Below are 17,168 nucleotides of genomic sequence, written 5' to 3'. Positions count from 1 at the left end.
ACTTACCAATTACCAACAATTACATTGTCAATTACCCCTTCAAGAAAACTGTCTTGTTCCATATTCTTGCAAATAAATCATTCTTAAAACCCACATTAACACTATGCTAATGAAAGCAATGGAAAGAAGCGAACTAAAAGAAGAACAATACATAAAGTAACAAGCGAAAAATTATTGATGCCTTATATTATGCCTTAAAACACAACTGACAATGACGGGGCATATAGCAAGATGTAGAGATAAAAGGTGGACTTTAAATGGGGACCTTGTAAAGGGAAAAAGGAGAAGAAGTACCCTAAAAAATGTGGATAGAAGATCTAGAAGCATCAGCAGGAAGCGAATTTTGAAATGACTGGAAAAAAGAAACTAGGAGGAACTTGAACAAAAAACGTATAAAAGAAATGTATACTGTAAAGATTGGAAATAAACGGGCTCCGTTATTGTTATTATAGTAATCAAGAATTACTCCGTTTTGATATAATGCGTGGGTTCATATTACGTCACCCCTCCATTTATCACTATAGTCATAATATTTTTAGGGTGGAAACATCTAAAACAAGGTTTTTTTTATTAATTTAACATAAATATTCTATACATTGCGAGTTATAATTATATTAACATAGCGCGGTTGAATACACAGATATATCAGGGAATGCTCGGATTTTCAGGAGATGTTCTGATCGAGACAATTGATTTTTATCGTTGCTTTCAATAATCATTGAGATTTCTCCTACTACTTTTAAAGAGTTATAATTATTATTTAATTGTTTTATAGTTTGGAATCTTCATTACTTAACGAATATTGTTACGACCAATCAGAGCAGAGCAAATGGAGTGGGGTCGAGGCGCCCATCTTAACTTTTGATAGTAGTTCAGGGAACAGGAGACAGAACAGATGGAGGAGTCAGTAGATTGTGGTCATGAGAGTTTGTGCCAACATGATTGATACAAATGTATTGATGTTTAATATAGATTAGTATTGTAAACACTTGTTCTATAAATTTAATTAAATAATTTATATAACATATATTAAGGGGGATGTATTGTGCCTATGATTGATACAAATGTATTGATGTTTAATATAGATTAGTATTGTACTAACTTTCGTATTAAATAGTCGTGTCTTGAAGAGCCTTTCATTACAATACTCAGTACCTTATATAGACACGAATACCAAATAGGTACAAGTTTGAACCGAGTTGGGTATAGTAGATTGTGATTAAAAGTGAGATGAACCGACTGCTCGTTATAATTTAAGCTAAATTGTTCTTTGTAATGTTAAAAGGAATCAATCAAATGAAATACTGTACTATAACTATTCGTGTAGTTTGTGCTCGCATTTTACTCACATGACTCCTTCTAAACCCTTTAATGACGATGTCCATATCGATGGAGTGTCGATATCTCTCCGACATATATATATCGAGTTACACGTCAAAAAGTACTTCAGATAAGAATAACAAAAATTTTTTTTTTGAATAACTGTTAAAAACAATTTATAATTTACATAACGACGTTTCGATTGATTAGAAACTTGTTTTTTTATCAAATTCTAAATAACACGCTTAAAGTTTTCAGTAACATTTTTTGTATCGATTATGTATGTGTAAGAAAAATGTATAAATTAGTTTACTAAATACAAATTTCATATTTATTTAGGTAATGCAATGTACACTTATGAACGTCAATATAGAAATACATATGAAATGCCGATCGGTTCTAATTTTATATTTACTGATAGTTCTCAAATGAAGGGCGTAGAACGGAAGAGAAGAACTGGCAGTAAACTCTTCGCCATTCTTTTTAATCGCCACGTTTTTGCTTGCAACCATTACACCATGTTCCACATCACATCTTAAGTAATTAATAATAATAAAATAAATTAAAAACAAAGATTTGTCCTGCATGAGCAGGAGGCATAGTGAAATAGCTCCTATTTATGGCAATGCAGCGCACACCGCAAAACGGACTGTTGAATATTTGACAATGGCAGGTGTTGAGATAATGACTCATCCGCCATACAGTCCCGACCTGGCGTACTGCGACTTTCATTTATTTCCAAGAACTAAAGATAAAATTCGAGGTATTCACTTAACGAGCCCTGAAAATGCGGTGAAAGCATAAGAAAATGCCATAGAAGATACCCCTTACGAAGAATGGCCCCACTGCTTTTCTCAGTTCCATGGAATGCGACGAGAACGGAGATTACTTCGAAAAACAATTAAACTATTGGCAACTGTCTACAATAAGCCGTTTTTCATTTTTTAAACATATTCAGTGTTACCTAGGTATATGCAACAATTACACAAATTTCATAGCTAAGTGTTATTACTCATTACTCCTTAACAATATATTTAAACAGGTGTAATTAATCGATATTATTGTTGCTCTGGCGTCTTAAGTTCTAACTCGAATTTGTCTCGTTCTAATCCCAACTTTTAAAAAAATGACTTAAGTCAAAGAATCTACATCTCACAAAAAGTGCTGATGATCTTGAAACACCGAAACTTAAAATAGTACCGATTTTTCCCGTCAATTACAGTACTTATACTTTTAATATATATATATATATAAAGTTAACAGTGGTTGATTAGTGGTTTCAACGAGCGACTCTCATCGCAAGAATGGACTTTTCTACGCATTCACTCGTACGGTGAAGAAGAACATCGTCAGGAAACTGGCATAAAAAATAATAATTAGTCGAATGAGTTTCCTCTGAGTATATTTGAAAAAGTACTGCAAAAATGTATGATTTTACGTAAAGTCTATGCTCTAATAACTTTGGCACTGCGTTGTAAAATTCTCTAAATAATATAAGGTCAAACTTCGACCTCAACCTTAAAGAATTTAGCAAACAAACATTTATTTATTTAATCACTTCAACAACGCAATTATATTTTCAATTTTCTATTAAAAAATTTATTCGTCACGATATAACTTGATAACCAATTTTATATTAAACTGTTTTCATTTATTCGACGTGATATATTTTCAATCAATAATATTATTTTTCATACAGAGTATTTCCTCCAACTTTGGTTTTATTTTGGAGTAGGGAATCATGGGCCGTGGGTTTCAAGTCGACAGGTGCTTTAACGTGTATGAGGATCATGATGCCATGGCTATGGGAATTGGCACCAAATCTAAATGATTCCATTACTAACGTTGCCTAGAATAGATAGCTTGATACCGATATGGCCAACCGTCAACTACATGCCCTAGTATTTAAATTTCCTACTCATTTTGTATTATTATGTATACAAGTGTTAAGCGGAGACGATGCCGCCCAAAGCAGACCTGGCAACGAAATATTACAGAGGCGAATGAAGCTGTCTTGACCTGAAGAAATTAAAAGAGTTGGGCTGCGGAACACAATTTTAAAAAAACATAGTAAAAATAACAATGCGCTGGCCTGCTATATTGGTCTAGTGGCTTCAACGTCCGACTCTCATCCCTACCCGATCCTGGTCGCTTCGGATCGCTGTGCACCAATGGACTTTCTGTATCGAAAGTCGACGATGTCAGAAGGATGTTGATCACCTACTTGACCATTAGAAATGATATCGGTACAGATACACAAATCAGAAGCTCACGACTAAAAGGTTGTTGTAGTATGATATATAAACATAAAAAAGTACCTACATATCAAATTACTTACACGGTTATTTATCACTATAAAAATCTTAGCATTAATTAATATGTTGAAGATTTTTTATGAATTTGAATCTATTTTCGCATTTGAATAACAAGTAATAGGTCGATTATATGTAGTCGAACTCCTTTTTTTTAGGAAAAATAAACCAAGGCAATGCTATTATTACTAGTATACTACAATTGTATTGTATATATCAAATGAAAGCTATTTTTTCATATTCGACAATATAAAGATTGTTATGTATTTAGTGTAAATAGTTCTAAAATATTTATCATATTTAATTGTTTTAAACTGTCGCGTTAACTGTTATGATTATTAGGTAGAATTACAATCTAAACTACAACTATCTTTATGGTTGTTGCTATCTATTTCATGAAAATTAGGTACACAAGTATAACTTACATTTTGAACAAATAAAGACAGCATCGTGTTTTTATAGTACCTAAAATGTTTTACAAAAATTCTGAAAAAATATTGCAAATCACCCGAAGAAGTCAAAAATGAGAAAACATAAAAACAGTCGTAACAGTTCTTAAAGACTTTGTTGCCCGGGGCAATGTGTAAAAACGCTAACAAATCTAAAGGCTAATTTCAACGACCAGAACTCTTCCAGGCAACATTACGTTTATGTAGTGTGTGCGACAAATGCTATACAAAACTCCGGTCAGTACATAAAAATCGTTTTTTTTCTCGCTTTCCTCGATTTTCCTTATGATAACATAACATAACCATTATATATTTTTTTATAATTACGCGGAATATATTTTCCGACCTTCCGGGTCTGGGGCTGCTCATCTGATGTTGAGTAATACGCCGCCCATGGACAATGGTTGTGGGGTTTCAAAATTGGTACGCTCTTTTCTTGAATAATAAAGTTAAGATAATAATATATTAGATTTTTAATAAAATTTCCAGCCGTGTTTTCAAATATTAAGAGGTCGTAAATTTTTCGTCAACACAGCCACTGCGGAACGTGCTTTATTTCATTATTAATTAAAGCTCCAAACTTTCTTTTCTATGTTATATAACAATTATAAAATAAAGTAAATATATCAGTGGCGCTACAGCATTTTCAGGTCTGGCCCCAGATTTATATATCTGTTTCATGATAATTTAATAATTTAGTCAAGTAGGTGATCAGCCTGTGCCTGATAAACGACGTCGACTTTTTAGGTCGAAGGCAAGCCGGTTTCATCACGATATTTTCCTTCACCGTTCGAGCGAATGTTAAATGCGCACATAGAAAGAAAATTCATTGGTGCACAGCCGGGCATCGAACCTACGACCTCAGGGATGAGAGTCGCACGTCAAAGTCACTAGACCAACACTGCTCAATGACATATATATATGACAATTATGTTAAACATAAATCTTAATTGTTGAATATTTCAAATAATAAACATGCACTTCCAATTTAAGATTTGCGAGTAATTTCTTTTTTTTTCAATAATATAAAAAAACAATAAGCTCAGTTAATACAACAAGTCAAAGGTTGTCTTAGAAACTAGATATATCAAATTTGAGATTGCAAAAGTTTCGCGAACCGGTTACGCTTATATTGGGCAAAAGAAACTGTTCTCAATATATCAGGTTTTAATTTTATAAAACGTAAGCCTTTTCATAATTAAATTAAGTTTTAAGACGACTAACATAGCGGACTATAAAAAATATATTTTGATGTATATAAAAAAAACTAAATGAAAATCGCGCAATGACGGTACTTAAAATTTTTTTGAAACTGTCAAATATGTTTAACTTATTTTTCATTAAAAATATAGACTATTATTATATTTATTAATATAACGATTTACGCGGCCTTTTAATGTTATCTTCACGCCTAGACTAGCGTAAAACAAAATATTACAAAAATACACTACCTTGTAATACGACGAGATTAGCACAAACACTTGTCGTACATTATTTTACGAACGCGACAGTGAGCGGTCGGAAGGAAACTGAATTAGCCGATACAATTTATCTAAGAACAAACGCAGGTTCGGGCCTTATCATGGAGGTGCGCGCGCGCATACCTATTGGAAATTGTGGGTCACATTTTTTTAGATCAGTGGAATAGATTGCCAATTATAGACCGTTATATGTACATTTAGTTAGTACTTAACAAATAATGGATCTTTAAGGATATTTCTAGTTCTAAGATTTGATAAATAGAGAAAGTTAGTTAGGCGTGTTGATATTGATTTCAAATCAATTTAAATACTTTTATTACTATATAAAAGATTTTAATACGCATATTAAGAATGGGTCGTGCTTTATCACTTACGATTAAAGTTTGGAATCGTTAAGGCCGATTTGAATTAAGAAGCTGTCCAAACAATGTATATAAAATTACCGAAAACATAGAAACCATTACAATGAATTGATACGGAAATACATAAGTCCTGGAATGTAGGCCGAGGACCTGTCGGCGAATCGTTGGACGGGTAGTCGGAAGGGTGGAGGGAAATGTATCCAGTGGTAGATGTCAAGAAAATGAAACGAACGAACAAACCCTTAGGAGAATTTGCACCGGCGATTGCTTATTACTTTCACTAAAGTATTTCCGAAACAATTCGACTTAGAGTCCTTCGAGCGTACCATTTCTTAAAAGGCCGTCAACGCACTAGCGAGCCTCCTGCCTCCTATTACATAAACAATAAAAAAATTCAAACGCCTTTTAAAATTGTTCTTTTGTTTTTTGTGTATGTACATTTATGTATCTGTTTCATTATCATTTGTTAATCTAATAGGCAAGTAGGTGATATGCCTGACGTACGCCGTCGTCTTTTTGAGTATAAGATAAACTGGTTTCCTCACGATGGATTCCTTCACCGTACGAGCAAATGTTAAATGCGAACATAGAAAAAAAGCCAATTCATGCATAGCTGGGAATCGAAGCTACGACCTCGAGGATAAGAGTCGCACGCTGAAAACACTAGGACACTGCTCAATTTATTTCAGTTTATAAATAAAAATGTATGCGTGTACTAGTGTACACACGTAAGTGAAACTTTTTTATTACCTTATTCTTCGAAAAATGATCTTACTATTTGCAACTTTACAGAAATTGGTTAAATAAAGTTAAATCAGATAAAGTTTAACAAAAGGCTTTTATTATCATAGACATGAATACAAATTATTTCACTTTACCTTATTACTACTAAATTAATTTTTTTTATTAAATGTAAGAGAATAACTAATATATATATATATATTAGTTATTAATAGTTAATCTTCTTCTTCGAATCAACCGTGGTTGACGCGTAACGGAAAAATTTGAGGGTAATTTTCCTTCCAACGCCGATAAAGAAGTTTCACTTCAAAAACAATGTTGGATTTTTTTATCGTGTTTATATGTAAGTCAATGGCAGGCAATAATTGAAAGCAATTAGGTAAATCTCAAGGATACTGAGAAAGATAAGAGTACTTAGTAAATGTAGAATAATTATTTTCCTTTGTTTGACTTCTAAAAGAGGTTCTTTACAAATGTTTCAGCCATTGTTTAATTCAAAATTTGTTTTTACAAAGAAATAGACCCAACAGTCAACTAAATTAGGTACGTAAATATTTTATTTCATTATTAAAAACAACCACATCATATATAATTCATCGACTAGTGTCTTTTTTTAAGAATTTGCACGATAAAATTGAAATATAAACTTTATTAAATTGAGATATAAACTTTATTTAATTGAAATATAAACTTTATTAAATTGAGATATAAACTTTATTTAATTGAAATATAAACTTTATTTAATTGAAATATAAACTTTATTAAATTGAGATATATACTTTATTTACTGAAATATAGACATAACATTTATTTCAAATTGAACTCTTTTGGGTGAAGGCGCACGTTGGCACTCCGGGAAACGAGAGGGCAGACGCTCTCGCCGGGGAAACCGTCGGGGAGACGGGGACGCGAATAGGGTCGATGCGTACCTGCTTTCCTACTTGCGACGACTGACAAGACTCAAGACTATAGACACCTGGAACGAGTGCTATAATGACAAAGCGTTTCGCACCTCACATGGCGCAGATCCTGACTGGCCACGGGGCTTTTGGACACTATTTACACAGACAAGACTTTTTAAGAAAGGGGAGACTTCGACACAAAGAAAAAAATAAAAACCATTTATTATAAACAAAACACACACACAGAAACACATATAATAACAACAATCAAAGATAAAAAAAATAAGAATGAATGAGAGATAACACTTTTTTTTAAGAACAAGATATGTTTTAAGTATGTGATGCGTGGGTGCTGTGGTTGTAATTGGCCCTTGCTCAGCATTATGCTGAGGAGCAGAGTTGTTCCACAGCGCTGGTCATTCTGCCAGAGACCACAGGTGCTAGTTTGCGCCTCAGTCGCAAAAAAGAATAAGAATGTAATAATACTAATACTTTCTTCTAAAGAAACAAAAAATAATTATAATAGTAGTAGTAAAAGTTAGCTGTGTAAGTAATGAAGTCTTGTGTAAATTAAATTTAAAATAACAATAATTGTTAAGAAATAGATAAATAAATACTTTTGGGCGGATTAAAAACTATATTTCGTGAGATTTTTGTTTGAGTAAGTAATAGATGTTTTTTATATAACTGCGACGAAAATTTGATTTTAGTTTTTTCAACGGAGGAGGGATATTATTCCAACATTTTGTCGCGCTATACTTAAAACTCCCACGAAACGTAGCCGTCCGATGCTGGGGAATGGCGAGCTCCTGAGTACAACTCCTCACTTTCTTTTTGCCATTACTACGCCAGAGGAGCTTTTTGTAAAGATATTCGGGTTGTTTAGTACATGCTACATAAAATAACAAACATGCCAAATACAATTTTTGTCTACCTTTCATTGTTAAAAAGTTTAGGTTGTTCAAATAGGGGGTGACATGTGACCGAGGTGGTATGCTAATACAAAATCGGGCGCATGCATTTTGTACGCTCTTGATAAACTGTTGTGATCTAGCAGTTACACAAGGCCCGTAAACCGGAAGAGCGTAGGTAACCTTTCAAAGCAGCAAGAATTGTAGGACTTAGTCTTGCGAGATCAGACACTTGCTTTCTGATGCCAACCATAAGATATTTCGACTTTGTTAGATTTAAGAGGAGAGCGTTACTATGGGACCAAACCGAAATACGTTCCAAGTCTTCCTTTATTTTTCGGATGCAGACATTAACACAGGCCCTATCAACAGGAAGATATATTTGCAGGTCATCGGCGTATAAATGATAGACAAAATTTTTTACACATGAAGTTATGCTAAATATAAGATAAATAACAGGGGTCCCAAAATAGATCCTTGGCTGTTATAATATTTAGAGTATAAGGTAGCGTTAAAATAAACATATCCCTATTAATTCCGTCAACCCCCTGTGCATTGCTTGTACATGCCTTCATGTCCAAAATAAGCTTTCCGACGTAATGCTCACTGACAGGTTCCAAGATATCCAAGAAATGCTTATTCATCTCATCAGCATCACATAGGTACTGGGGTAGATTATCTGTACGTGCAAAGTCAAGCAATATATATATTTTTTTTAAATTTAAAGCAACTTAGTATTTTTATGATGATATGAAAGCTATTTTTCATAAAATGCAATTAACCATTCTTTTCAACCAATCATTTCGCAACTCCACTATATTACTCTATTACATTACTGGTAAGCCACGGGTGTGATACCTTTTTTATCACTTTTGTTTTTATTGGAGCAAACCTGTCGAAGAGTTCGATTATATAACGATTGAAAATATCAACCATTTGATTCACATCAGTAATCCTTTCAATTAAATGCCAAGGTATCGATGCAGTAACCTTATTAAGATTAGATATATCGATATCTTTTAATGGCCTGAACGTTATGCGCTTGGGCGGTGCTTTAGGTCTGTTCAACTTAAAGTCAGTAAGAATAAAAGCGTATGCACCAAGATCTGGGATATATTCGACATTTACTGGAGCGTTTGTGCAAACAATATCAATGAGTGACTGACTGCGAGAAGTGAAGTGCGTAGGATCCTTGACATGATTAGCTAAGTCCATTGTTTTCAAAAATACATTAAGACGAGCTGTATTACTGTCTAGATGGTTAAGAAGAATCACCAGTAAGCACCAAGTAATCACAGCTACCGAACAACGAGATATTCTCCGTCAATATGTTTAAGAGGACGTCAAAATTCAGCCAAGGCGGACGATACGCCGTACCTAACACGTAGTGATTTGATGCTAATCTTAAGCCATAACTGCTCAACAAATTGATTGCAATGGGGAGGACAGCAGACACGCGCACTAATACCACACCTAACATAAAAACCAACGCCACCACCTCTGCTACGAACCTACGCCTCCACCTCTGCTCAGGGGACCGGGGTCTATGGCGAAAGGTGTATCCTGGTATAGTTGGTGCACGCGCCTCCTGCCCAGCCCTAAGCCAAGTCTCGTTGATTGCAAAGATATCCGGCAATGGCAATCGAATATGACACGCAGTTCATCATGCCAGATACCCAACGACCCCGCATTAAAAATTTAGTAATTTTTTATGCTTGTTCATGTTACTGGATATAAAAAAATCAAAATATGCAATTAATAACTAAATCCCCCGTATTAATAACTATGCATACCCAACTTCGAAATATAATTATAAGAAAGTAGTAAGATAGAAAATTTATACATGGAGATGTTTTCAGAAGCTGAATAAGTTGATTCATAAAAGATTCTGGTATACACAATAGTATAACTACACCTCCCAAATAAAGTTCACAAAGTGTGAAGCAGACCGTGGAAGACGTCCATCATGGTGATGCCGATGAAATTTATACGGCTCGTACGGTGTTGAAACGAGGTAATAATAATATAAGTCTTTATTCAGACAACATACAATTCTACTTAAATATAATTGAATATTTACATTCCCTTGACAACCTTGTCTGTTTTCCTTTTGTTGGCAAAAGGCCTCCTCCAATTGCCATGATAAATTTCTGACCTGGGCAGTTCGAGCCCATGTGCAACCGGCCATGGCTCTTATTTCATCAACCCTCCTTAGGAATGGTCTGTCCCTTTTCCTCTTCATGTGACCTACATGTACCAATGCATTATTGACTTGCTCGATATTGACTGTCCTCTGATGCTATGCCCAACATTTAGTTTTTAATTGTAATAGGTACATCTTCTGACACGAGGTAGGAGGGATTTACCTAAACAACTCTTCAGAACATTCTCCATAGTACACTTTGTAGGATATACGCATAGAGAAGCAATGTCTCTGCGTAGAGAGAGAGAATCGACCACATCATGGAGATTGACAATTCGACAAGCCCTTCACTAAACTTGGTCAAACGGAAGCAGCTGGTATTTAGAAGCAGCAGCCCAGAGATGTGAGCAGTATTCCATATTAGCTCGTACTTGAGTCTTGTAAATTCAAATTTAAAATCATATCATCATTCATATAGGTAACACAATGTAAACTTCAAACGTCAAAAACATAATGTATATAAAATGCTTCTAATTTTACATTTACGGCCAGTTCTCAAATCAAGGGCGTAGAACGGAAGAGAACTGGCAATGAACTCTTCACCACTCTCTTCAAACGCCAAATTTTTGTTTTACACAACGTTTGTGAGAAGCTGCAACCATTACACCATGTTGCACGTGACATCTTACGTAATTAATAATAATAAAATAAATTAAAAACAAAGATTTGTCCTCTATCAGCAGGAGGCATGGTGGTGTGTGATGGTGGTTTTAGGGAAAGACACAACCCGACGCATGGACGCCGCCACAAGCAATGGCATTTAAGCGAGCATGACGATCTTTGAAATGTGAACTTGGCTACATATTGTTACGAGCTAGGGGATCGGATAGAAAATGCCGTAGATTTCTTCAAAGGTTTATTTCTTGATTAATCAATGAGGAATTTATGGGCACAAATTAACCGCAGAGATGCACTAATTACACACACAAAACAATCACTAATTACTTCACTTATGCACACTTCACACTGTACTTTATCACTTGTATTCACTTTATCGCTTCGGTGTTCCTCTCGTGTTATCGCATTCAAAACTAAAGGCGAGTCGCGTTTCGGCTCGCTTATATATCCCTGGGAATAATTCTAAACAATATTCGAGAACTTTATAGGCGGGCTTGCTACTGAGTAGCGATTGCACAATTCTAGAACGTCCGCACTCTTTGTCTCTTTCGCACGTTGCTCCGTCCTTGTCGTACGGCGTTCTAGAGTGCTCAGTCTAGTTTCGAGAAAGTTCTGATCTTCTCTCTCTCTCTCTCTCGTATCATTTCGTCCTTGTCTCACACCTAGAAAGTTCGGTCTAGAATATTCCTTCATCAAAGGGGTATACCTAGGCCTGAAAACGGGTCTCCTGAAAACTGCACCAATCGACTTCACATGTTCTGAAACCGACTGAAAAAAAGGTTTCAGCTTCCTGAAAACTAGGGTAACATTATGAAAATTACAATTTTCTAATATGTGATTGACCCTCTCCTGAAACGGTCAGAAATCATATTACAGCCTGCTGAAAAGTTCTCTAACTAGTGGAAAAATCTAGAAACATTGCAGTCGACCCGTCTTCGTAACAATATGAAAACAATAATAATACTAATTATACTGAAATAATGCGATACCACATGGATCACGATGTGTATAGCTGTATGTATACGCCCTACCCAAAACAGCCACCTTTTTGGAAGCCAGTTTGACTTTTTCTTCCATATAACTGCGGAATAGAACTTCTTTCGAGTTTTGAAAAGCAAGCAAAGCCGCGAGTATTCCTCAATAAATATTATTAAAATTGTGTTTATTAGTTTTCGGCCGACATTCAAATGTAAACGAGTTATGCAAATGTTTGCAAAAAAAGTTGAAACTTTCCGTTTTCAAAATTATCAATTGGTTTTACATTATAATGTAACGTTTAACACAAAATAACGTTTGCCTTACGTATGTTACATATATATTTGTAACATTTATTATTATAAAAGCTTTATTACTTAGGGTAATAGCTTCCTCCATATTTTTCCATTTCTCTCGGTCTTGAACGACATTGATCCAGTTGTTTCCCGCCAGTTATATTATGTCATATGTCCATCTTTTCTGTTTTCGTCCTATACATTTCATTCCAGTAGCGCCTACCCATAGGATTATGTAAAATTACCGTTTTAATTTCTGTTTTAAATCTTTTTTCGAGATGATATAAAAAATACGATTTAAGCTTGACGTGCAGACCCGAGCTGTAACTCAGGTTCAGGTCTGTACTTCAAGAGCAAACTACGTCTATGATAAGGTTGAGGTATTTACTGCTCATAAATGGATTAAGCGGTCAGTTATTAAATAGCCTAACGTGAACCAGCATCAATAATTATAAAGCTTTCACGTATGTGAAGAATTATTTATAAAAGAGAAGAAGTGAAACTTCTTTATTTCCAGATTTTTCGAAAAATGATATCTACAATATGCAACTTTACAGACAATGGTTAAATAAAGTTAAATAAGATAAAGTTTAACAACTTTATTATCATAGACATGAATACAATAATACAATTATGTCATTTTACCTTATTACTAGTAGTAGTAGTTTGTTACAGAATTTCATTAATTGAAGTAGAATTATTACTATCATTGTTATTGTTATCATATGTTTGTTATTAATGGCTTCGAATCTCTTCGAATCAACCGTGGTAGGGACAAGAAAAATATAACGCGTAACAGAAAAGTGTGACGCGTAACCGAAAAATGTGTCGTTTTTTTTTACAACGGCGATAAAGAAGTTTTACTTCAAAAACAAGTTAAAGAATTATTTTAATTATTTTGCTATTGTAACATTCATAAAAAACATAGTTTTCAAATCCAATATACCATGATCTAGATTGTATTATTCTGTGGAATAAATAAATTTAAAAAAATATGTTGACGCTACAAACTTTATTGTTCTCAGATTTATGTATGTCTCGTGATCGTTTGTCTTCTATTAGGCACGCTCAACCTCCTGTGCCTGACACGCCGTAAATCCATAGGTTCTAACGCATGCCGGATTTCTCACGATCTTTTCCTTCACCATACGGCCAAGTACTAAATGCGCACATAGAATGTTCATGGGTGCACTGCGACAACTACGACCTCACGGAAGGGATTCGCACGCTAAAGACCGGTTAAGGCCAAGACTGCAATTATTTTATATAGAACAAACAGGAGGCACATGGGCAGGAGTCTCATCTGATGATAAGTGATATCGCCGCCCATGAACACTCAATGCCAGGGGGCTCGCGAGTTCCTTGTCGGACTTCTAAGAATTGGTATGCTCTTTTCTTGAAGGACCCTAAGTCGAATTGGTTCGGAAATACTTCAGTGGGCACCTACCACTTCCACGTATCGGACCTAGAACTGACACATTTCTGCGTCTCTTTTATTATTTTTATTTAAGTACTTAAAATAATTCCACTAATAAAAAGATAACATTCAAGATAAAAACGTAAATAGCCATTGACAGTACTGTGTAGGTTCTGTGTATATACTATCAGAGTCGAGACTTGACGATGTGTATGACACCAGTAAGCACGACAAAACCCATACGTTTTTCGACATACGGACGCTCATAGTTACGACTCGTTTATACATCTTTTTACATACTACAGTTTATACATTTTTGACGAACGGGATTCAGATGTATCGGTAAGAATCTGAACAAGTAAACTCCCTAAAATTATATAAAATTTTTGTATAAGCATTTAATTAAAAAAACATTATCGTATGTGTCGGAGTCTAGTAGGCAATTAATAATTTCCAAGCTCTATGGTAAATTATTATAATAACACATAGTTACTGTCATAATTGAAGGCTACAGTGTTATTTACAACTCATCAAACTATACATAGGGGCGCATCGCGTACATAATCGACATCGATATCAATTAAACTCAAATCTAGGCCTAGTACTACTTAGCGTACGTAGCATACTTTACATCTTGATACGAATTAAAAAAACATAAAAGCGTGATAGAAGACAAATCTTTGTTTTTAATTTATTTTATTATTATAAATTACTTAAGATGTCATGTGGAACACGGTGTAATGGTTGCAGCTCCTTAGAAACGTTGTGTTAAACAATAACTTGGCGTCGTTATTGTCAGTTCTTGTCTTCCGTTCTACGCCCTTGATTTGAGAACTGGCAGTAAATGTAAAATTAGAAGCATTTCATATATATTTCTGTTTTTGACGTTCATAAGTGTACATTGTGTTACCTATATGAATAAATGATTTTGAATTATTAATATAGATGAAACAGCGGCGCGCGGCTTGTCGATTACAAATTCTTACAAATTATACAAAAAAAATGTGGTTTAAATTAGTGGCACTACAGAGGCCTTTTGATTTGATAATAATTTGAAGTATCTGTTTCGTGATCTTGTATTTTGTCTAGGATGTCAGGTCGTAAATGCATGACATCGTTCCGCAACAGCCAACACCGAACTGCTTGGGGTGTGGCGAAAATGTTGGAGGAGTAATGCTACAAAAGGAGGCAGCAGAACGAGAGAGGGAAAAATCCAGGTTAAGAAGACGCGGAGTAAATGGAAGAATGTATGCCCATTTCCTATGTACTGTGTACTGCAACAATAGTTTTAAATGTAACCAGGATGCAGTATGAGACAAGAATCCGAGAGTGCCACCGGAGCCTCTAACCTTGTATGGTTTTAAGTATATATATTCAAGTCTATCTCTATATAATATAATTTTTTTTTTTTATAAAATTTATGCTCACCGTAATTGTCATGTATTCAAAACCTTTACTGTAGAACAAGTAATATATATGATGTGGTGTACTTTAATAAATAAACAGTTTGTAAGTTTTGCTTTTATAATATGTACATAAGAAGGTATAATATATAGATTTAGATAGGTTCTCACCTAATATGGAGGTCCAAAGTGTAGATGTTAAGCAGCATTATTTTTCCAAGTTGGTGGCTGATTGTCATAACCAAGTTTCCTTAAATCCTTTGACAGCATTGACATTTTCAATGTAACACTTCCATATGAGTCTGTCCGCAATACTGCAATTAAAACAATTGTTATTCTTATTGTTAATTATGTAATAAATTTATCTTTTTACTAGTGTTTATTAAATGTATGTAATGCATACAATCTGTCCCTTTTTGATAGCAAAATCAGCAAGAGGCAACTGCATTTTATTATCATATTTTTTTTAATAATGACAAGACAAAACATTGGTACAATATGCAACATACAACAAGCATACTATATCTATACATCTGTTCTAATAATTATTCTTCAAGGTGTGATTAACCCTATGTGCCAATCAAAGTAAAACAATTATAATTTGCTAATTTAACCCAGAATCTCATCAATCATAGTGCTTACTCAATAGTTCCTTATTAACAGTCAAATTGTACTTTAGAAAGAATCTCACAATAGTTATCTTTTCCATTTGCTAACATTTTTGGGTCAGCCAATTCAGGATGTCTCCCTGTCAGCCATGATAACCATTCTCCCAAAACTGTTGATGAACGAGGACGTATTATGGATGATTTTAACTCATGGGATCCAGTTATTGGTGGTAGTAAAAAGACAGCATATCCTCGGAGAGTGTCACCCATGAAGAAACTCTTAGCTCTCACTGTCACAATTAATTGGGGCCCTGAAATATATTTTTTTATTAATATATATATAGATATTTTAAAACCTATAGGTAATTAAAATACTTTGCTTAAAATACATTTTTCAAATGGGAACAATACTTACAACCATATACATTGGTACTGCCAAATACAATATCTAATGGCAAATTAAATATTACTTTCTCAGGATCACTTCCAGATGTTGCAAGTTGACTGGTTCCAGAACACATTCCGGATACAGGGTCCCAATCTGGACCCCACACAATATCATATTGTATATACAGTTGATTATCAAAAACACCTGCAGGGAATATAATATGTTCTATTTGACCATTGAAAGATACTAGAAACTTGGTAACTTCAGAATTCTTCATTACTAATTATGTCGTAATTATATTTTTAATAAAGTAAATATATAGTATTGCCGGAATTTCTAGTTATATTGCTTAATATTTTCTATTTAATACTCAAAAAGGCTCAAAACATTTTAAATTTATTAGGGCGCATTAAATACTTTCATGCAACCCGCCGTTATTTTGATCTGTTTAAGTATGTCAAACGTAGCCATGGAAACGATTTTTTTTATGGAAACGCTAGATTCTTGTCTATTTGGTGCAGAAACCAATATAGATTAACAATGTTTTTGCTTTGTTTTAGTATGATTGCTATTGCAAAAAATCATTTGTATTTTTCATTAATACAAATAAACTAACGAGCATGAAATATAGAAATAGGGGCAAAATTTAATATTTACTAATATCGTCTCTATTTTTTCACCTTAATAAAGTTAGACATCGTATAATGACTGTGTCAAGAAATCAAAGACATTTAATATAGAGAAACACCATTTCCGTTAACCTGTTTTACCGACATATACGA

At 34.2% G+C, this 17,168-nt stretch overlaps 1 protein-coding gene across 7 annotated transcripts in view; it reads right to left on the bottom strand.

Moving 5' to 3' along the window:
- The window catches only part of LOC123712512 (trehalase-like), a 29,076-nt gene extending 12,222 nt beyond the window's left edge, over positions 1–16,854 (bottom strand). Inside the window, exons 1-4 of one of the 7 annotated variants that reach the window (XM_045665640.1) lie at positions 16,414–16,854; positions 16,082–16,309; positions 15,562–15,704; positions 10,659–10,725 (exon numbers count right to left, since the gene is read on the bottom strand). In XM_045665640.1, coding sequence (XP_045521596.1) covers positions 15,589–15,704; positions 16,082–16,309; positions 16,414–16,663 — 594 coding nt within the window. In that variant the 5' untranslated portion in view covers positions 16,664–16,854 and the 3' untranslated portion in view covers positions 10,659–10,725; positions 15,562–15,588. Of the gene's footprint in view, positions 1–5,532; positions 5,617–10,658; positions 10,726–14,404; positions 14,822–14,871; positions 14,898–14,950; positions 15,262–15,561; positions 15,705–16,081; positions 16,310–16,413 lie in introns of those variants that run through there. The other 6 variants (XM_045665638.1, XM_045665641.1, XM_045665637.1 and 3 more) reach the window with 6 other exon arrangements.
- Positions 16,855–17,168: the final 314 nt, after the last annotated feature.

This window comes from Pieris brassicae, chromosome 7 (genome assembly GCF_905147105.1).
Source record: "Pieris brassicae chromosome 7, ilPieBrab1.1, whole genome shotgun sequence".
NCBI lineage: Eukaryota > Metazoa > Arthropoda > Insecta > Lepidoptera > Pieridae > Pieris > Pieris brassicae.
The sequence above is the reverse complement of the archived record's forward strand: the minus strand, read 5'-3'. Positions and strand labels throughout refer to the sequence as shown.